Genomic DNA, 22,240 nt, shown 5'->3' with positions numbered 1-22,240 from the left:
CATTGAGTCCACAAGATGCATCTTTGTCCTTTTCCATCCCCTCCGCGGAGGCGGGTGTACTGCAAACATTCCAATCTGGGAAGAGTCAGTGGATCAACAGGGCGGGGAAGAAACGCTCAGATCAGCGTGAGCTCTCCCATAAAAACAGTCAATAGGGAGAAAAAGCGGCAGGTCCCTGGGAGAACCGGGACACGTAGGATAAGCTGGCAAACTGCCCGGAGAGGGAAGTTGCAGTAACAGAGGAGCAGAGAGGGAAGCAGCAGATCCCTGTGGCCTCCCCCACCCACAAGGCCTCCTCGCCCGGCCCTACAGAAAGGGAAATAAACAAGAGCAAACCAAGAACCCACTAGACCGTGAGCACAAGGGAACCAGGGGCACCTCACCAGATAGCCAGGAACTGGGGAAACGTGCGCGTTCCTGTGGGAAGAGCCAAGGGCGTGAGCGAAAGGCACCTGGAAGCCCAAACTGGGCGCCCCCAGAGCAAGGCGGGGACCCCGCGGAGACCCGCAAACAGCCAAGGGCAGCCGGGGCGCGGGAAGCACAGGCGGATGCGGCTGCCCAGGTCCCCGCCCGCGCCCTGGGGCTGTGGGGAGACGCTGCAGCCGGCACTGGGGTGAGTCTCCGGAGCGGGGTTCACCCCTGGTGGACCCAACTCCTGGTCAGGGCGCACAGCCCGTGTCTGCGGGGACAGATAGCAGCGCCCCCATCCTGGGTCAGTGATGGGACAGGCCCGGCCAGTCTGGTCCTGGCAGCGGGGTCGGTGCAAACTGCAGGTCTGGTCCAGACTCAGCAGGAGTAAGATGCCCTCAGCAGCTGTTAGGGCGGAGGGGTTGCGATTTAGGAAGTTTAAAGTAAATGGAGCTTTATGTATTTGTTCCCTTAGGGGCAACTTGCTCTCTGATTCCCTTTTTTTTTGTTTTGTTTTGTTTTGTAAGTTGTGTTTTAAGGAGCCTGTTGGCTCTTTTTACTGTAGTTTGGAGACGCCAGGCACATGTTGAATATTCCAAACTAGCAGGAAAGAATTAAAAGCTTTGAAGATGTAAGCAGGTCCATTATTAGTTTTTTGGTTTTTTTTTAAAGATTTATTTATTTATGCATACAAGACCTGGGTCCCGGCCAGAGGACTCACCAGAGACACAGTGGGAAAATGAACAGGCAGAATGACTGAAATACACTGCTGAGGGGAGCAGCAGGTAAGGCAGGGGAGGTCTGCTGTGCTATGTGGGTAGCTCCTTGGCTGGGATGGAACTCATACAGTGGCTGCAGACAGCTTCATAGGTTGTGTCTTAACCCCTTGTGCCACCAGGGAGGCCCTCCATTATCACTTCAAAAACACCTTTTATCTGTCATTGCAGCGATGGGCATCCCATCACAAATGAAAACTGATAATGGATCATGTTTTTTTGACACGGTTACAGGTTTACCCTGTTTGGGCTGAGGCTTGAATTAATGCAGACTAGGTGTCTTTAGAGACATGAATGTAACGTTTATTTGTCAAATATCATTACGTTTCAGACTGGGGCTTCTCTGTTATTTCTGCCTTTTGTAGCAGTGGCTAGAAGAGCCAATGGGCTGTTAATTTGGAATTTGGTTATGATGCCCTGACCCCATAGAGGAAATACTCAGGAAGACTAAAATTTAATGTGTTATGTATTTTTATTAATATACCCAGATTGACCCAATTTGTTTTTACAAGGAAAACACTTTTATTGGCTGTCTTAGTGTTACAGGGCAACCCCGATATAAAACCAGTTGCCTGACTGTGGGTCCTCACGTGCGCTTAAAAGGGACTTATTAATACTCAACTGCAGGCACACACAAAAGGTTAATAAAAGGTTTATTTACAAAGGAAAGGAAAATGAAGAAATGAATAACTCAGGGAGAAAAAGAGGGAGATAAACTCATGAATACATCCTACTTGGAATCCCAGTGGAATCCCAGTGGCACGCTGAGAGCTGGCAAAGAGCCAAGAGCCATGAAGCCAAGAGAGAGACCCCCCAAGGCCCATGTGTCTGGTTTTATACCAAACCTGGCAGCTTAACTCCACCCTCAGGTCCCAGCAACCTTCCCTTTGGTGATGATGGGATTCATCTTTCCCAATGTCTTGATGGGTTTGGTCTGGAGTGGGGGTGGAGTCCACAAAGCCTGTATGGAATTAGCTCAAGACATCCTTTCCCCCTAACATTCGGAGTTCTTTAGGACAAAGACTTTAACATTTTTTTAATTTAATTTACTTTTTTATTTATATATATATATTTTATTTCTTACATCATTGTTCATTTTTAAACAATATTTGCTTCCCCACCCCCCGGTGTAGTCCCCATAGAATTTCCTTCACCAGTGCACCCGTGCACCATCACCTCAGTCCCCTGTGCTCTTCCCTCCCTCCCTATGATCCCTCTCCCTCCTCCTCCCCTGCAGAATGTATAAAGACTTTAATGTTAGAATTTTTGGTCTCAAGGAAGTTGTCATAGGATTAACAAACTTACAGATTTTTATAAAATAGTTAATTACTCAGAGTGACAAGGATTTTTAAGAACAGAGCTATTTCTTTCTTTTTTTTTAAAGATTTTTTTTATTATTATTTATTTTTATTTATACATGCACTGGGTACAGTCAGAAGCGCGGGACGGTGAGAGAATTCACCAGAGCTGGAGCAGAGCAGGCAGAAGGACCGAAGTACACTGCTGAGGGGAGCAGTGGGCGGAGAGGTCTGGGCTCCATGTGGGACCCTCCTCCCGTGGCCGGGGAGCAGCTGGGAATCGAACTGGCGCTGCAGAGGCTGTGGGCAGCTTCGCAACCCAGCGCTCAACCACTGTGCCACGGGGGAAGCCCCAGAGCTATTTCTTTGACGAGGCTCAGCAATGCTGATAGGAAAAGATTTTGAGCACCTAACGTTTTTTTCAGATACCTCTCTCAGACCTTCAACACTTTCTTTTGCCTTACTGTTTTTATACCATTTCATTTTAAAGCTAGCCTTTTTATTTTAACACTCAATGTTTCCCAATACCTTCACCATATCCATTTCAATTACATTCTTTAACACAACTCACTTTATTTACATTTAGAGTTATGACATCCCAGTTTTTAATTTTTAGATGGTAAGACATTGTAAGAGCTGTTATGCTATCATTCCTTTGCACTGGTGTTACAGGGCAGGGGAGGAGCCCCCCAGGACCCCCAAACCTGCCTGCTCTAAATAGTTTCTGCCATCCACTGCATCAAGACAAAACGTAGAAGATCTTTAATGGAAAGGAACTTTAATACAATTAGAGAAAAATACAGAAAAGACAAAGCATATAGTTTCTAAATCAAGCACCCAGAGGTACCCGTCCCCTCATGGGTAAAAGTCCACCCAAACAGGATTGGCCCAGAGCAAGGCCTGTAAGCCTGCCCCAAGTCTAAAGCACCTTCCAGTGGGGACCCACAGAAAAGGATCAGAAACAACCAGACAAGTCTGGGCGGAAAAGAGCAAAATAAAAATCAAGGTAAAAGCTGCCATTGTCACCTCCCTACGGGTCTCTCACTCACATCTGTGTCACCCGGTCCACAACCAAAAGGCAAGTGCAGTTTCTTCACGTGTCTCTCGGCACCATGTGCCTCCTCCAGGTCTCTTGTCCTTAGAGATAGTACGTGGGAGAGCCTGTCTTACCTCTGAGCTCCTTTAATGAAGGTCTTTCCCTCCTGCACTGGGGTCTTCCCAGTCAGAGGCAGCTTATGGTCCATTTTTTCCTGCAGTTTGGCTTGTGGGTTGGGCTGCGCCTCCCTCTGTAGAGAGTGGGACAGTTCCTCTTCCAGGGCCCTGTGTGAGGGCACAGAGGGTGTAGGGTAAATGGTTTTTCAGGCTTTTCTGCCCTCCCACCATTAGGTTTGCCCTGCTGATGGGGTACCTGCAGTTGTTACATTGTAGCAAAATGTCTTACTTACTTCTGTGGGCCATGGGAAGAATATATAGATAGTTATCAAGAGGAGAAGAAGAAGCAGGGAAGAGGCAGGAGAGAGAGAAGGGGAGAAAAGAAGGCCAGAGAAGCCCAGAGTGAAGACTTGCCTGGGGCCTAGAAGCCTATCGGCCTACCGGCCTCCCGGCACCCCTGCCTGCTGTGTACCTGGTTGCTGCAATACATATAAAGCTCAATAAAAGCCTGAGAAACCCACTGAGGGCTCCAGGACTCTCCTTTACCCGTCTGCCGGATCATAGATAACCTGCAACGTGCCCATCCTGCTATTACAGAGGGCATGGCCCTGGGTGGTCGCTTTGGATGCTTGTGGCTGAAATGTCCTGGTTGCTTCAGGCCCTTTTAGAGAGACAGAAGATTTACATTAGTTTCCCAAAGTCCTTGTTTTTCACTTGGTCTCACTGAGAACAAAGGCAGCTTCCCCATCAGCTGCTGTGAGTCTCACTTTAGTCCCCAGCATTCTCCCTCCTGCCTCAGTTGTGGTGTAAGAATTGAAATTTATACTCCAAATTCGGCCAGGAGTTCTTTGTTCGCTCGTTTATGAGCTGGCCAGGCAGGAGCTCAGAAGATCTGAGGACACAGTCCAGGGATGAGCAGGCAGTGGAGGGCTCTTTACCCACCTGGAAGAGAATGAAAGGAAAAGCACCCCCTTTTTTGTCATCTCTGACCTGTAGCCAAAAGGCACCCCTTTGAGTCTTGGAATTGTGGGGGGAAGGTGACCTACACCCACCAGTTGGAGAGGAGACATCCCGTGGCTTAGTCACCCTTACCATGCCCAGCAGCCTGTCGTCCTGTCCCTACTCCTTTCCACAGGTCTGAAGACCCAGTAGGGCACCTGCCTGGATGGTGGGACTCAGGGGCTGGTGAGACACCAGGACACGGAGGAGGAGCCTTTCCCAGCTTCCAGGACAATATCTGTGGTGACTGAATGGAGGAGCAGGGAAACCAAGGAGGGGATCCAGGGGCCAGTCCAGGGGGGACAGAAAATCTGTGAGGATAGACTCTGAGGTGGACTGGTACAACACAGCAGTTTCAACTGTTATGTTCTCAGTTTGTGTGGGGAAATGTGACCTCAGACCAACATTTTATACAATGCTGTGGTAACAGTAACAAAGCACCTGTGAAATTTTCTGCCAAGTTTGTTTCCTTAGTGTTCAGGGGCAGATACTCCCCCCCCACCATGGGGAAATTCTTCTTCTCTGTTTGATTCACAAAAAACTATACACCCCCTTACACCACAGTGTCGGTGGGAATCATTCATGCATTTTAATATTGTCCTCTGCTTAGGCTTAAGGAGGCAAATTGCACAAAAACTAGCTGGATACAATCTGAGCACTTTCAATGGTCATTTCCGCTAAAACCTGGGAAATAATTTGACTGTCCCACCACTTTACAAAGGTATAGAATTTTCATGCTGTTATATGAAATGATTTTTTTAATAATAAATTTTATTTTTATATTCCCCATACAATTGCAACCCCCTTATTTTGACCCCAATCCCTCCCCTACCCCCCATAGAGTGTCTCTGGTTCATAGTTTTTTGTTGATTTTGATTTTCACTTTCTTACAGTTACTCATTTTCCTGGTCCCTTATTTAGGTTTTCTAAATTCTTGCTATGAGTGAGACCATCTGGTATTTTTCTTTTTCTTTCTGGCTTATTTCGCTGAGCATGATCCCTTCCAGCGCCATCCATGTTGCTGCAAATTGCATGTGTTTACCTTTTTTGAATGCTGGGTAATATTCCATGGTATATATGTACCACATCTTCTTGATCCAGTCATCTATTTTTGGGCATTTGGGCTGTTTCCAAAGCTTAGCTATTGTAAACAGTGCTGCTATAAACATAGGGGTGCAGGTGCTCTTTGGAACTGATGTTTCTGTGTCTTTTGGGTAAATACCAGGAGTGGAATTGCTGGATCATATGGAAGCTCTATCTTTAATAGGTTGAGGAATCTCCACACAGCTTTCCATAGTGGTTGGACCAGTTTGCACTCCCACCAACAGTGCAGGAGAGTTCCTTTTTCTCCACACCCTCGCCAACATTTGTTGTTGCTAGTTTTTTTAATATGTGCCATTCTCACTTGTAATCAGGGAAATGCAAATCAAAACTACCATGAGATACTATATGAAATGATTTTTATTTTTATGTCTTCAAAAATTAAGAAGAGTTGATGGTTGATTTGATGTTCAAGGCTGTAAGTTTCTGGCTTGTGTATTTTCTGTTAATAACTTGTTATATAATGTTAAGATAGTACTCATGTAAAGGAATTGGTGCGATTTGGGTGACTGCATACAGGATAATTATAAAGTGAAATCATTATTTCCTTGTCTTTCTTTTATATTGAAGATTTATTTTTATTTATTTATGCATACAAGAACTGGGGTATAGGCCAGAAGTGTGGGGGTGACACGAGTCACTGGATACAGAGTGAGAGTGGGGGAGCAGAACAGGCAGATATGCTGAAATATACTGCTGAGGGGAGCAGCAGGTGAGACAGGAGAGGTCTGCTGTGCCTTGTGGACTAGCTCCCTGGTTGGGGATCAAATTCATGCCATTGTGGCTAGCGATAACTTGATAGTGCGATAACTTAAATCTGTGCTACAGGTGTGCCCTATTTTCTTGTCTTTCATCTAACTTCAGACATTTGTTTTTCTAGAAGAAATGATCATCTATTGCTCTAATGAAATTATGCTTAAGACATTGACTGTAAATATAATTTATCTAATCTGATTATTAGAATATTTGCCATAGATATAAATGATAATATATGGCTGTGGAGGTATGAAAACAGCTAAGTTGCTGCTTATGATTAACTAATAGTCTTGTGGATGAAAGGAAAAGGGAGAGTTAGATAAACTTATTTGTAGAAAGGTCAAAGATGAATAACTATTATATATTAAAAGATCACATTTATATGGGACAATAAGACATATTTTGGAGTTTTACACCTATAAACCACCCCCCCATATGGTTGAAAAAATCAAAGTTATCAGAATAAATATAATAAAATAAATAACTATGAAGATGACTCAGGCCTGGGCTCTGTCCCAAGGAGAGTGTGGTCACAGGAATGCGCTGAGAATGGAGGGGCCAGGGAGGCTTCAGACTGGACTGTGGTAGTTACTCAAAAGGAGGGAGGGCAGATAAATTGTATTGTTAAGTGAGACACATCATTGAATTATTTAAATGTTCATTGTTTCCAAGAGAAGAAAAGACCAATATACATAATGTTCTTGACAAGGGTCACAGCTCCTTCAGTAGTGTACTTAAGATTTGTGCATTTCTCCAGATAGAGTTGGTTTTTTTGTTTGTTTGTTTTTTTTGTGGGACCCTCGCTGGCAGCCAGGGAACGAACCAGCGCTCAACCGCTGCACCACCAGGGGAGGCCCTCTCCAGATAGAGTTTTATCTCAAAAAAAGATTCTTAGCTCAAGTGTTGAGAAATAAAATGTGGGGAGTGCCTAGTGACATAAGGGGTTAAGTCTCCGCACTTGCGAAGCTATTGGCAGCCATTGCAGTAAGAGTTCTAACTCCGGCCAGGGAGCTGACCCACATGGCACAGCAGACCTCTCCTGTTTCGTCCACTGCTCCCCTTAGCAGTGTATTCTGGTAGATCCACTTGCTCTGTTCCCCACTCTGTCTCTGGTGAATCCTCTCACCCACACACCTCTGGCCTGTGCCCCAGCTCTTGTATGCATAAATAAATTTTTAAAATCTTTTAAAAAAATAAAAGAAAGATGGGTACTGACGTGTGCAACTAACTTTGAAATGCATCAGAAAAATAAGATGGATGAATAGAGAGATGGAGCCGTGGATAAAGATGAGTGATAAAGCAAATGTGGCGAATGCTAATGCTGGATCTAGGGTGTGCTCTGCACTGCTATTTCAATTTCTCTGTGTGCTTGAAAATGTTCAAGGTGGGGTTTACATGTGTCTTTGTCACCCTTACTCAGTGTCCATCTCTCCTGACAGCGCAAGCTCCACGTCTCCAGGGGCCTCTCTCTGCTCCCCATTGTATCTGCAGGGGAGGCAGCTTGGGGAGGCAGGAGCCAGCCAGGGAGAGGGATGCTGGGAAGTGAAGAGGAGGCAAAGGCAGAGAACACTTGGGAGATGCTCCCTGGTTTCCTGAGAAAAGCATTTCTCAAAGTGTGGTCTGTGGAGCCCTTGAAGTCACCCAGAACCTTTCATGGGATCCATGAGGGAAAACTAATTTCAAAACATCACTTAGACACATTTGTCTTTTCACTATTTGGCGTTTGCTGAGGTAAAAATTTGTAAGAGTGGAGCTTATAGTACCACTGCAGAAGCAGTAATTCTTCATCAGCACTTACCTGCAAGAACGAAAATCAAAGCCAGTTTCATTTGAAAATGTCCTGGGAAAAGCATTAAAAGTTATCTTCATTATTGCATCATCCTCAACTTCACATTTTAAAATATGTGGTGTGCTGACCTGGAAGGACACACAGAGCACTTCTGTGGCATCCCCAAGCCCTGTGTCCTAAGGAAAATATTTGTTACGAGATGAATTAGAATCTTTTTATTTGTGGGCAACACCAGTCTTACCTGAAGGGATGAATGACACAAACTAAGGTTATTTAAATTTGGGTAATTAGAGCCTCCCCTGGTGGCACAGCAGTTGAGCACTGGGCTGTGAAGCTGCCCACAGCCTCTGCAGCTCCAATTTGATCCCCGGCTGCCAGGCGAGGGTCCCACATGGCATGCAGACCTCTCCTGCTGCCCGCTGCTCCCCTCAGCAGTGTACTTCCGTCTTTCTGCCTGTTCTGCTCCCTCCTCTGGCTCTGGTGAATCCTCTCACCCTCCCACGCTTCTGACTGTACCCAGTGCTTGTATAAATAAATAAATCTTTTTTAAAAAATTTAAAAAATAAATAAATAAATTTGGGTAATTAGCAGACACTTTCCTCAAAACGAGTATCTGTTTCTTGAAGAAAATCAACAATGGCAAATGACAATAACTTTGCCTGATAAAATACTCTCAGAGAAAACCAGAATTATGAAAAATTGAGTGCATCACTCTTGACAATTTATAGTATGAATTTTTCTTTTGGGATTTGTGATTAAAAAATAAAACATTTTTGATCATTTGATTCTAGTGTAATAATTAACACTAAAAAAATCTAAGTAACTTAGTGAAACAATGTATCACCTTAAAAAATCATACATTAGCACAATTCCAATCAATATGCAAGAGAAGCCTATGGAAATGTAACAGAATAGGAAATATTCCCTGATATTATTTCAGGTTTCACTTAGCAAATAACCTTTAAGACTACCACCTGTACAGTTTTAATTTAGTATCAATATTCACAATTATTTGAAAATACTACGTTTCTTCATTCCTCCAGGCTGCTGCTTCTCCCAGCCCAAATCCACTCCTCCCTAAGGAGGGGAAAGGAATTTGGAGCCTCCCCTTTCTGTGGATGTCACCCTGTCACAGCATCATGTCTCCCTCTCACAGGCTCTGTGGGGTGGTGCAGCCTTGATGACCCCACACTCACCCCCATTCTCTCTCCCCATTTCCTGGGGGTGTCCAGGGAAGACAATCAGCATCATCCTGCTCCAGTTACAAAGTCTCCAAGGACCCTCCTGGACTCCTTCTCCCCAGGCCCCTGGATGGGTGTGATGCCCCTCCCCCTCCTGCTGCTGCTCTGGGGGCCCCTGGCCCTGATGGAGACCCGGGCGGGTGAGTGCGTGTCCAGCTGGACACTGTTGCTCCAGGAGGGAGGAGCAAGGAGCCCCCTGCGGGTGCAGGACCCAGGAAAGGCTCATCTGCCCCCAACCTCTTGATCCCCTTCAGGCCTGTTGTGTTCTGGCCCCTTCTGTCCCTCCCGCCTCCCCTGAGTGCTCTGGACCTCTGAGTCTGGGCCCTTCTTGGCCCACCCCCCCCTTTTCACTCTCACGGCCCCGCCCCTTTCTCCCCTCCAGGCCCATATCCCTGGGCCCTGGGCCCCGCTGAGAGGAGGGTCAGCCCGGCTCTCCCCTCCCGCCCCCAGGTTCCCACTCCCTGAGGCTTTTCTACACCGCGATGTCCCGGCCCGGCCTCGGGGTCCCCCGCTACATCGCTGTGGGCTACGTGGACGACACGCAGTTCGGGCGGTTCGACAGCGACTCTCCGGGCCAGAGTGCGGAGCCGCGGGCGCCCTGGGCGGGGCAGGTGGGGCAGGAGGACCTGGACGAGGAGACTCAGAACCAAAGGGACAACGCACAGTGGTTCGAAGCGCTCCTGAAGGACCTGCGCGGCCGCTACAACCAGAGCGAAGATGGTGAGCTTCGCGGAGCAGGGCCAGGGTCAGGTCACACCCCCATTCCCACCATCAGGCCGGGGTGTCCCGAGTCTCAGGGTCCACTGACCCCTCGAGGCTGGTGGGTCTGCCAGGCCCCTCCCCCGGGAAGGGACTTTCCTGCCGGCCCTTTCATTTCAGTTTAGGTTTATTCAGGTTGAGGGTTGTGTGTGATTGAGGGGCAACCTCTCGGCTGACCACTTGGCGGGGCGCAGGGTCTCACACCCTCCAGAGCATGTGTGGCTGTGAAGTGGGGACAGACCTGCGTCTCCGCGGCGGGTATGAAAAGTTCGCCTACGACGGCGCGGATTTCATCTCCCTGAGCGAGGACCTGCGCTCCTGGACCCCCGCGGACTCGGGGGCTCAGATCACCCAGCGCGAGTGGGAGGCGCAGGGGAGGGCCGAGCGCGTCAGGAATATTATACAGAGCAAGTGCTTCCAGTGGCTCCTCAGATTCTTGGTTTGGGGGAAGGAGGTGCTGCAGCTCACAGGTAAGAGGGGCCACAAGGCCTCAGACCTTCCCTCTCCTGGCGCCCCACAGGGAAAATGGAATAATGGGCAGAGGGAGGAGCCCCCTGGGTTTCATGTTCTGTGCTAGAGAGAGACTCGCCCAGAAGACACTACATTTCTGGAAGGTTCAGGAATCCAGTCTCTCCTGAGGGAGGGAGGCCATCCTGAAATAACTCTCCCTAGATCCTTGTGACCCGGCAGCCATCCTGGGAACCATGAGTTTCTCTTCAAGGTCTTGTTTTTGGTCTGAGAACATTTCTGGATCTGACTCCTGCCTTTCTGTGTCATTCACCCTCCACCCAGGTCAGGAGCAAAAGTCTGTGTTCTCCTTAGAGACCTGTGTCCTCCTACCCTGGCCTCTCACCCGATTATCCCAGATTCTCCAGACTAGGCTGGCTTATAGGCTTTATGCTTCCTCTCTCCAAAGCAATTGTCATGTCCATTCTAAGGATGAGGCTGCTTCAGTATCCACAGAGGAAACCCAAAGTGTGAATTTTTGACTATTCTCTTCAGATCCCCCCAAAACACAAGTGACCCACCACCCCACCTTTGAGCATAAGGTCACCCTGAAGTGCTGGGCCCTGGGCTTCTACCCTGCGGACATCACCCTGACCTGGCAGCGTGATGGGGAGAACCTGACTCAGGACACAGAGCTGGGGGAGACCAGGCCTGGGGGAAATGGAACCTTCCAGAAGTGGATGGCTGTGGTGGTGCCTTCTGGAGAGGAGCAGAGATACACGTGCCATGTGCAGCATGAGGGGCTGTCGGAGCCTACTGCCCTGACTTGGGGTAAGTAGGGGGAGGTGGACACTGGGCTTCTGCTCAGAGGAATCAGGAGCCCTTCTGGAGACCTTCAGAGGGTCAGGATGAGGCCTGGGGCTCAGGGATTGAGCTTCCCTTCCCTTCCAGTGCCCCCTCGTCAGTCCTCCGTCCCCATCGTGCGCATCGTTGTTGGCCTGGTTCTCCTTGGAGCTATGCTCACTGAAGCTGTGGTGGCTGCAGCTATGTATGTGGTGGAGGAATACGCACTCAGGTAGGGAAGGGAGTGGGGGGTCTTGTCCACTGGGGGCTTTCATGTCCCTGGGAGAACTTGCCCTTCCTGGTTAGTAGGGAGTATGTTCCACACACATGTGTTGCCCAGTGTGGAGCTTATTGCTAACACTCACTCTTTGTAAAGCACTTATGAAAATGAATCACTGCCGAAGACCAGCCTCGGCAAAATGTCATGTCGGGTGTCCCTGAAAGGATGAGACGGCCTAGGTGAAACTTTAAGGGCTGAAGGGAAGGGGATGAGGTAGTGAGGACACACTGACACTTGATGAGGTGCAAGTATCTTCTACTCAGGGCCTCAGCAGGCCTTTATTTATACATGTTTTAGCAAGCAGTGAGATTACATTATCATGTGCAATGAAACAAAGCAGAAACAATCAGTGCATTCTTTTCCCGTAGACTTTTGGCCACTACATGCTCTCAGCAAGAAGGCAACCTTCAAGGTTAATAGATAAAAACTAAGCCTTACACTAAAACTCATTATTTCAGTTAAACAGTTGCCTAAGACAGCCGACAGCTGTCCGTATGCTCCTGTCAGCTAAAGCCTAAGCATCAAAAGATTCTTACTCGCATGGCCTTCAGCCGGAGACCAGCTGCTTTCTAGTTATCAGAACTTTTTCTACCTAGAAACTCCTTAATGCAATTAACTTCATTTAAAACTTTCCTAAAAAACTTTTCAAAAAAAGCAAAAGAAGGACTTACTATAATCGTTGTCCTGGGTTGCCTTGTCAGGCATGTTCATGTTTAACAAATTATTTCCCATTGTCAGGCAGGCCAAATTTACAGTGTTTGATTTTTAAGCAGGTATTTCTTTGTGCCACTTACTTACAGTATTCTTATACATATAATTTATTGCCCAATGTATTTTTTGAGAGTTTTTTCTCTTTTTATGACCAAGAACAAAAAACAAAGGGATGCTTATAGGTTATAGATTAATATTCAGCCCCACAGTGTGAGGCACAAGGAATCTTCAGCCCCACGGTGTGAGGCTCTTTGGAAATCTTTGGCCCCATGGTGTGAGACCCTTTTCTTAGCTGCTTGCTAGTGTCTTACCTGGCCAGGGCACCAAGGCCCCCTGCAGCAAATCACCAATTGTTCACCTTATAAATGTGGTGATGGGGATCTGTTTCCCAGGAAATGTTACAGGGGAAGGACCCTGCTGAGGAAAGACTCCAGGTCCATTTCATATCCATTCTTCATATATCCCAGCCCTAACCTGGGTCTTCAGTCACATTTCTAGAAACTTCCCTCTCACCTAGACTTGTGGATTCCTTTAGGACTTGTCACCTGACTCCTCCTTTGTATCACATGATGTTTCTTCCCACAGGGGTACAGGCAATCAGCTACAGTCAGGCTGCAGGTAAGTGTGGAGCAGGGGTTGGCTCCTGAGTGCCTGAGGACAGCGTAGAGGGAACTCTAGGGAAAGTCACCCTCATCAGTTCCTCTGAGGGTCTCATCTCTGGGCTCTGACCAGGTCTCTTCTGTGCTTCCTCAGGCAGCAACAGTCCCCAGGACTCTGGGATGTCTCTCACCCTCTGGGACACACCAGAGGACGGGGCCAGGTTGTGGGGACCTGTGAGTGGGACAGTCTTAGGGTGCAGTGGACTACTCAGAATATTATCACTTAATGTAACTCACCAGAATTTCTTCAATATTATTTTCCATCATAGAATGAGAGCTCTGCCTTTTGTGGGACTGAATGTTATAGAATTTCTCTCAACCCATTTTGTAACTTCAGGATCCTCTGCTTTATTTAATCTTATTTGTTTTCTAGCTGTCAGTGAGTGATATAAAAATTTTCATTAAATCTGTTTATTTTTTCTCTTACATCATTGTTAATTTTTGTATAATATTTTATTTCTCTCTCAGGTGTAGTCCTTATAGTTCTCTCACCACCATAGCACCCATGATCCATCACTACAGTCCCTTGTGCTCTTCCCTCCCCTGTTTGGAACCATCTCTCTCCCTTTCCCCTGCTGTGTGGCTCAGATCTAGGATCAGGCTGCAAGTTTTGTCTTTATTCTGACACTTTGTTTGATTTCTGTATATCCCACATATAAGGGAAACCATCTGATATTTATTTTTTCCTTATGACTTCTCAAGCTTAGTATCTCTTCCTGCCCCATCTATATTTCCCAAATGGCATGAGTTTATGTTTTTGATCACTGAGTAGTATTCCACTCTGTGTATGGACCACACCTTCTTGATCCATTCACAACCCCCTGATTTAAAACAATGATAACCAAAAGCAGGATGTTTCCCAAGCCTGCTGCTTTGGGGAGTGTACCGCTTTGATTCTGCTCCTTGCTGGAGCGGAGAAGTGCTGGGTGTACTGCACTGCTTGTCTGAGGTGGAGCCATGACTCCTTTGAACCAATTCCCAAACACTGAAGAATGATCCCACTGAACCTGCCGGTGTGGTAATTAAATCTCTCGCTTTCTACTTCTCTGAGTGCCTTCTGATTTCTCTCGGGAAATTGCTGTGAGGTTTTTGTTCCCTGATCAGGACCCTCCAAAGCCAGTGGCCCCTGGACTGGGGCGGCGTCCACATCTACAGGCCTAGCACAATCCTGGCGTTTGGGGAGCAATTCAGGCAGGTGTCAGTACTAAGAAAACTGGGTCCTTAGTCCAGGTCGTGGAGTCCACATGGGGGCAAGACAAACTCAGATGCCAACCTGGTGCCAGAGGCCACCCCCCCACTCCACTGTGGGCCCCCTATTCCTCGCCCAATGCCAGGCAGAGCTCCTCCTCCTGGTAACCCTCCTGCTCAGCCAGCTTCTGCCAACAGCTACCTAGGTCCTCACTGCCTGGGATGCTGGGGTCCCTGAGAGCAGCCACCAGCACACAGTATGATGCCTATGCAAAAAGGCAGCAGAGGTCATGCAGCCCGGGGATCTCAGCCTGCAGGTGCCAGTTAAATAGTGTGAGTCGCAGATCTGGCCTCAGTGGCTCTGCAACTACCGACTCACCTAGATGAGGTGGCCTCGCTGCTCCAGAGTGACCAGGCGCACCGCTGCCTCCTGCTGCAGGCGCTACACCAGCTCCTCCTTGCCCAGTACCGCCATTCCCTCGTCCATCAGCTCCTGAGCACCCATGGTGGCTCAAGTGCGACATCACCTCCTGCCACTGTTGTCTGGAGCCCCCAGTGCTCAGGCTCAGGGCCTGCGCCGGCAACTACACCCAAGTTGAGATGAAAGAGAGCTTGCATCAAAAATAAAGAAGAATATTCCATTGTGTATATGTACCACATCTTCTTGACCCAGTCATCTATTTTTGGGCATTTGGTTGTTTCCAGGTTTTACCTATTATAAATAGTGCTGCAATAAACATGGGGGTACAGGTGGCCTTTTGAATCAATGTTTCTGTGTCCTTTGGGTAGATCCCTGGGAGTGGAATTGCTGGGTCATATGGTAGCTCCATTTTTAGTAGACTGAGGAAGCTCCAGACAGCTCTCCATAGTGGTTGGACCAGTTTGCACTCCCACCAGCAATGTAGAAGAGTTCCTTTTTCACCACATCCTTGCCAACATTTGTTGTTGCTATTTTTTTTTATATGTGCCATTCTTAATGTTACTCAGCCATCAAAAAGATAAACTCATGTCATTTGCAGCAACATGGATGGAGCTGGAAGGAATTATGCTCAGTGAAATAAGTTAGAAGGAAAAATGAAAAATATTGGATGGTTTCACTTATAGCAGGAATATAGGGGAACGAAACAAGGCATCAGTGTAAAAAAATAATAGCAATACAACACACAGACAATTATAAACCAGAGACATGCTGCAGGGGAAGGGAGAGAGGGAGGAGCACAAGGGACTGTGGTGATGGTGCACAGGTGCATTGGGGAGGAAATTCTATAGGGACTACACGGCGGGGAGGGGGGATGGGAAGCAAATACTGTTTAAAAATGAACAATGATGTAAAAAACAAATAATTTTAAAATAATAAAAATAAATAAATAAAATCACAAATTAAAAAAAAAAGGTGAAAACACCGGAGGAGTGATGGCTTCTACCAGATGGATAAACTTTTGTCCCTTTAGTTTGCTTCTTCAGGTGCCAGATTTGTGTACAGCACACAGGCTTCTCCCTTTTAAGGACCTGTAGGTGGATCACAAAAATCAAGCCTTGCAGAGGCTACAGATATTTACTTGTTCTGATCTGCACCTTCTCTGGGTGGGTAGAGGCGTCCCCTCCAGAACGGAGAAGGCCCAAGAAGTCACCAAAGCTCTTGTAAGGGGAAATAATTCCTAGTATGGGATCCCCGTGACTATTGGCAGTGATACTGGCCTAGACTTTGATGCTGAAATCACCACTCACCTGACTCGTTTACTTCATATTACATGGAATCTTCCCATCTATCGGCCACAGAGTTCTGGGACAGTAGAACATGTCTCCTGAACCATTAAATGACTCTGGGAAAATTTTGCCAGGAAACAGGTTAGCCCAGGGTGGACCTTCTCCCCTTAGTGCTTCTCAGAATTCGGCGCACTCCCAGTGCCAGTGGCTACACCCCCTTTGAGATTTTGCTTGGCCGGCCTCCCCTGTTGTGTCTGTGGTGAGGGGAGACCTCAGACACACTGGCCAACTGCGACTAAATTGGCAGCTGCAGCTCCTTAGTAATGTCCTACACAAGGATAATGAAACTGTCACCCAGAGGGCCCCGTACCTCTGGAATCCCCAGTTCATCCCCACAAACCTGGGGACTGAGTCTGGGTAAAAGACTGGAAAAAGAACCACTCAAACCTGTCTGGGTGGGAACCTGTGCTGTCATCCTTACTACCCTACTGCTGTCAAATTTGCAGGTGTTACTCTGAGGGAACGCGACTCCCCAGATATGTGAGCTCACATGAGACATCGGAACCGTGGATGGCCTGCCCGGACGCTGCAAACCAGCTCAGACTGACCCTGCAGAGAGACTCCTGCCCAGCACTGTGACCTGTTGCAGCCCTGCTCCAACCACAGCCCGGAAGCGGGTTGGCCTGCGCACAGCCAGGTGCATCACGGTGCTTCACGAGGTGAAGCTCGAGGTGCATCACGGGGAATGCTTATGGGCTGCTGGATTGGACCCAGTGGTGGCTGCTTCTCTTGTTTCCCTTGGTGGGACAGCATCACCACACTGTGCCTTGGCTCCCTCCTGTCCTGGGTCCACTGATCTCCATTCTTGTAATGCTCACCCTTGGGCCGTGGCTTTTAATCTGGCCACACGGTTAATCCAGTCCTGTTTGGAGGCTATTAAACTCCACATGTTAGTTAGACAATATGAGCTCTTAGGCTCCTTTCCTGCTGCTTGCTATGAGTCCATACCTTGATACTCCCTAGCACATAGTAGGGACATCAAAAGGGGGAGAATGAAACAGAAAGTTTCCCAAGGCTGCTGCATGGGGGAGTCTACCACTTTGATTCTGCTGCTTGCTGAAGCGAAGAAGTTGCTGTGTGTGCTGCACTGCTTGTCCGTGGTGGTAACCGTGACTCCCTTGAACCCCCTTCCCAAACTATAAAGAATTCTTATGCTATGGTGGATGGGATAGCAAGTTTCCTTATATAAATTGTATAAAACCTTGCCATTCTTGTTCTTGGGTGCTCAGCCCTTTGGGGAACATTCCCACTGAGCACGCTAGTGTGACATTAAATCTCTCTCCACCTCTCTAAGTGCTGTCAGATTTCTCTGGGAAATTGCTGTAACAAAACCACTTCATGTCTGTGAGAATGGCCTATATCAGAAAGACCAGACATTAATAAGTGCTGGCAAGGACATGGCGAATAGAGAACAGTCCTACATTGTTTATGGGGATGTAGATGGGTTCAGTTTTGATGGAAACAGTATCAAGATTTCTGCAAATAGCCAAAGCTCTCCTGACTAAAAAGAAAGAGAATGGAGGCATCACACTCCCAGACTTCAAACTGTACTATAAAGCCATAATAATTAAAACACTACGATACTAGAACAAAAAAAAACACACAGACCAATGGTATTGAATAGAAAACCCAGAAATAAACCCACATATTTATGGACAACTAATCTTTGACAAAGGAGCAAAGTATAGGCAATGGAACAAGGACTGTTTGTTCAATAAATGGTGATGGGAAAATGAACTGCTACAAACAAAAAATGAAGCTAGACTACTACCTCACACCATGCACAAAAACCAACTGAAATTTGATAAAAGAATTCAACGTAAGACCTGAAACCTTAAAATACATAGAAGAAAATATAGGCAAAACACTACATGATATAAACATCCATAATATCTTTAAAGACACAACCCAAAAAGCAAAGAAAGTAAAGGAAAAGATAAACAGCTGGGATTACATCAACCTAAAAAGCTTTAGTACAGCAAAAGAGATATTAACTAAAACAGAGAGATCCTTCTGATTGGGAGAAAAATTTTGCTCACAATGCAACTGGTAAGAGACGATAACAAAGATCTACAAAGAACTCACAGGACTCAACAAAAATAAACAATCCAGTCAAAAAATGGGAAGAAGAGCTAAAAAGATTTCTCCAAATAGGAAATGCAAATGGCCAACAGGTATATGAAAAAATGTTCAACATCACTTAAATCAGGGAAATGCAAATCAAAACCACAATGAGATACTGCCCTAAACCAGTGAGAATGGCACATATTAAAAAGACAGGAAACATAAGGGGGGTGGGAATTGTATGGGGAATAAAACCAAGATGAAAATGCATTTATTGTGCAAAAATGATGTAAAAATATATAAAATAAATAAAATATTTTAAAAAATAGTCAACAACAAATGTTCTCAAGGATGTGGAGAAAAGGGAATTCTCCCACTGGCTGGTGGGAATATAAACTGGTCCAACCATTATGGAAAACTGTGTGCAGTTTCCTCAAACTACTAAAATGGAGCTGCCATATGACCCAGCAATTCCACTCCTAAGAATCTACCCGAGGGATACAAAAGCATTAACTCAAAAGGATACATGTCCCTCCTATATTTATTGCAGCAGTATTTATAATAGGTAAGATGTGGAAACAACTCAAATATTCTAAAATAGATGACTGGATCCAGAGGATGTGGTGTATATACAATGGAATACTATTCAGCAATCTAAAAATATCAGCACATGCCATTCTCAATGTGGATGGAACTAGAGGGGATTATGTTCAGTGAGATAAACCAGAGAGATGAAGAAAAATATTGGTTGATTTCACTTATAATAGGAATATAGGGGAATCAAACAGGGACCAGGAAAATAAATAGCAGTAGTAATAAATAAATAAACAAAATTAGCAGAAAACTATAAATCAGAGACATTTTGCAAGGGAGGGGGAGGTAGAAGAAGCAAAACAGGGGAGAAGAGCACAAGGGACTAGGATGATGGTTCATGGGTGAATTGGTGCTGGGAATTTTATGGGGAATACACCTGAGGAGAAAGCATACAAGCAGACATTGTACAAAATTATATATATATATATATATATATATATATATATATATAAAACAGTATTGAGATTTCATAGACGATTAAAAGTGTGTCTGCCATAGGGCCCAGCAGTCCTACTTCTATGTATGTACCCACAGAACACAAATACACTACTGTGAAGGACACCTTGCACATCCGTGATCACTGCAGCACTAATTACAATATCCAAGCTATGGAAACAACCAAAATGCCTGAAAACAGATGAGAAATCAAGAAGAAGTGGTATATAAATAGCAGAATACTACTTATCAGAAAAACATAAATTCATGCCATCTGGGGCAACATGGATGGAGCTAAGGCTTCCTGGCCTGGCAGCGCTGGATGGTGGACCAACCCTCTCTAGTTTGGCATCAGACTCATTTGATGACAAAGCCTGACTCCCGCTGACTGAGTCCCCCATTGTATTTTGTTGCACCTGCACCACCACTGGATCCTCCAGCCTCCCCTATTTGCTAGAGCTGAGATGGATCTTATACTCGATGTTGCAGATAATTTTTTTATATATTATTTCTATATCCAACCACAGGGCCAGAGTATGACATCTTCCAACAAACTGTCATTCTCCTGGTTATAAGAAATCTTGGTGCTTTTATTCGTTTTTTCCTCTTTGTGACAATGAGCGTTATTTTGTCTATAGTCATTCCGGAATGAACCACCCACAATATTTATAGAAGCAAGTCTACTGAGAATCATGTTTACTGTTAGGTCATTACCATGGAGTAAGTATTCCCACCATCTGTGGGAATACTGTGGGGCTGAGAAGATGCAGCAAATTATATGACAACATGGGAGAGTTTCCAAACAACTGGATTCAACTCATTGTACCTGTATGGTCCTTCCTCTTTCTCACCAACATGCTGATCTACTGGATTCACACAGACCTTCGCCATAGACTTATAGATATGCAAATCCATGAACCTCATCTCTGGAAGATCCCTTCTTCACCAGCAAGTCATGGTTTTAACCCTGTGGATGGTTTTCTTCAGAGTCTACCTTATCATCTCTACCTTTAATCTTTCCATTATATCAGCTGGTTTATTTAGGTTGTACATCTCGGTCAATGTCTGCACAATTTCCATTCATGACAATGATTTCTGTCTCCTCAAATCTTAAGGCCATTTATTAATGACTCAGCTCATCAGACAGACCATCACCTTTTCTCTAACTACAACTGTGGACAGTATTTTACATTGTGGGGTAGAGTTGGAGGCCCATTCAATAACCCTTCCTCCTTTGAAGGGAAGAAGGTGACAGAAAAAAGCACAGCAGCCAGCAGAAAGTTGTAAAAAATAAGAAATTATTCAGTGGAGAGTTTACAAAGACTGAGCAGATTATTGCCCAATTATTAAATTTTTAAAGATTTATTTATTCATGCATACAAGAACAGGAGTATAGGCCAAATGTGCGGGAGCATGAGAGGATTCACCAGAGACAGAGTGGGGAATGAACAGGCAGACTGACTGAAATACACTGCTGATGGGAGCAGCGGGAAGACAGGAGAAGTCTGCCGAGCCATGTGGGTATCTCCCTGGCTGGCCAGGATCGAACCCATGCTGCAGAGGCTGCAGACAGCTTCACAGCACTGTGCTCAACCACCTGCACCACCAGGGAGGCCAATTATTAAATATTTTTAATGATAGAAAATAATCTACATCCAGCCAGGAGACAGCAATGGTAGCATTTGACACTCCGCATTGAGGGCCCTACTGAGGGATGGTCGTGCTGAGAGACCAAGAGAAACCAACCTCATGTGTAAGTACCAGGGATTGACCTAAGCAGTGGCTGTCTTTCCAGCCAGTGAATCTGTAACTTACATAGTCTCATTAATAATTTTTAAAAAGTTGGAGAGAAAATAAATGATTGAGGAAACCATGTTATGTCCTTTTGCCTTAACCCACCACATTCGTTAAGAAAAACTCATTGTGCTAATAGCACCAAGGCTCTGCACCGTAACAAGGAACATGGGTACAGTGACAGATGGTGCCTGGTGTCAGGAGTAAGTTCTCTCTTCCCTGCTGGCCCGGCAATGACCTTGTAGTACTTTGTTCAAGGGGAAACCCCAATGTGACAGCAGGTCTGATAGAATCTGTAGTAACTATGCAAATGAATTTCTTATATTTCATATGTCCCCCTATTCTCTGGGACATTGTTAAATGTTACATTTTACTGATGAATAAATAAACTGGAATTTAAAAAATTGATACTACCGTGATTTATCAGATGTGGGATTATTTAATTTAACATTTTGATGTTTATTTTTAAAAACCATTACTTAATAAGTGTAAAATTATGTGAATGTAAATATATTTAGAAAGGGAAATATGATGCCCAAGTAATATATTTCACTATTTTTTAAAGATTTATTTATTTATGCATGTAAGAACTGGGGTACAGGCCAGAGGTTTGGGGGTTGAGAGGATTCACCAGAGACAGAGAACAGTGGGGAACAGAACAGGTGGACTGACTGAAATACACTGCTGAGAGGAGCAATGGTTGAGTCAGGAGAGGTCTGCTGCACCATGTGTGTCACCTCCATGGCAGGGCATTGAACTCGAGCTGCAGTGTCTACGGTTAGCCTCATAGTGCCACGTCTTAACCCCTCGCGCCGCCAGGGAGGACCTTCGTATTATTTTTTAAAGCAAACTCAGGTGCTGTAGTTTTGATTTGTTTTGAAGTTATAAGTCTATAACTTTCTATGAAGGGTAACAATGGCCACGTATTTAACCCTGCCACTGAAGATTAGCGCTGAAATTATAATCTTCCTGCTTTTTTTCTCTACCTCCTCTGCCAAAAAATCTAATAAATAAATTCATATGTTTTAACATAAATATATTGGAGAAACATGGTTTGCAAACTATTAGCTATTTATGTGAAACCAATAAAAGTTGATTATGACTATCAACAACACATACTCACAGACACTGACCCTTGAAGTCTGCATGTAGAACAGCGGCTACCAGAGGGCAGGGGGA

The 22,240-nt window shown here is 45.7% G+C and overlaps 2 protein-coding genes and 1 pseudogene across 2 annotated transcripts in view; all 3 read left to right on the top strand.

Annotated features, from left to right (window-relative positions):
- The window catches only part of LOC119252178 (patr class I histocompatibility antigen, A-126 alpha chain-like), a 354,426-nt gene that overhangs the window by 103,651 nt on the left and 228,535 nt on the right, over positions 1-22,240 (top strand). The window lies entirely within an intron of this gene.
- LOC119252180 (patr class I histocompatibility antigen, A-108 alpha chain-like) lies at positions 95-19,227 on the top strand. Its single transcript, XM_037519383.2, has 9 exons — positions 95-613; positions 4,770-5,354; positions 9,512-9,660; positions 9,971-10,240; positions 10,474-10,749; positions 11,282-11,557; positions 11,678-11,801; positions 13,146-13,178; positions 16,621-19,227. Exons 3-9 carry the CDS (start codon positions 9,591-9,593, stop codon positions 16,751-16,753), a joined length of 1,182 nt encoding a protein of 393 aa, XP_037375280.1. The 5' UTR covers positions 95-613; positions 4,770-5,354; positions 9,512-9,590; the 3' UTR covers positions 16,754-19,227.
- LOC119253218 (lathosterol oxidase-like) lies at positions 19,684-21,402 on the top strand (annotated as a pseudogene).

Source organism: Talpa occidentalis, unplaced genomic scaffold (assembly GCF_014898055.3).
Source record: "Talpa occidentalis isolate TD23 unplaced genomic scaffold, MPIMG_talOcc4v2.1 talOcc4.2, whole genome shotgun sequence".
NCBI lineage: Eukaryota > Metazoa > Chordata > Mammalia > Eulipotyphla > Talpidae > Talpa > Talpa occidentalis.
Note: the sequence above shows the minus strand (reverse complement) of the source record. Positions and strands in the feature narration are given on the sequence as shown.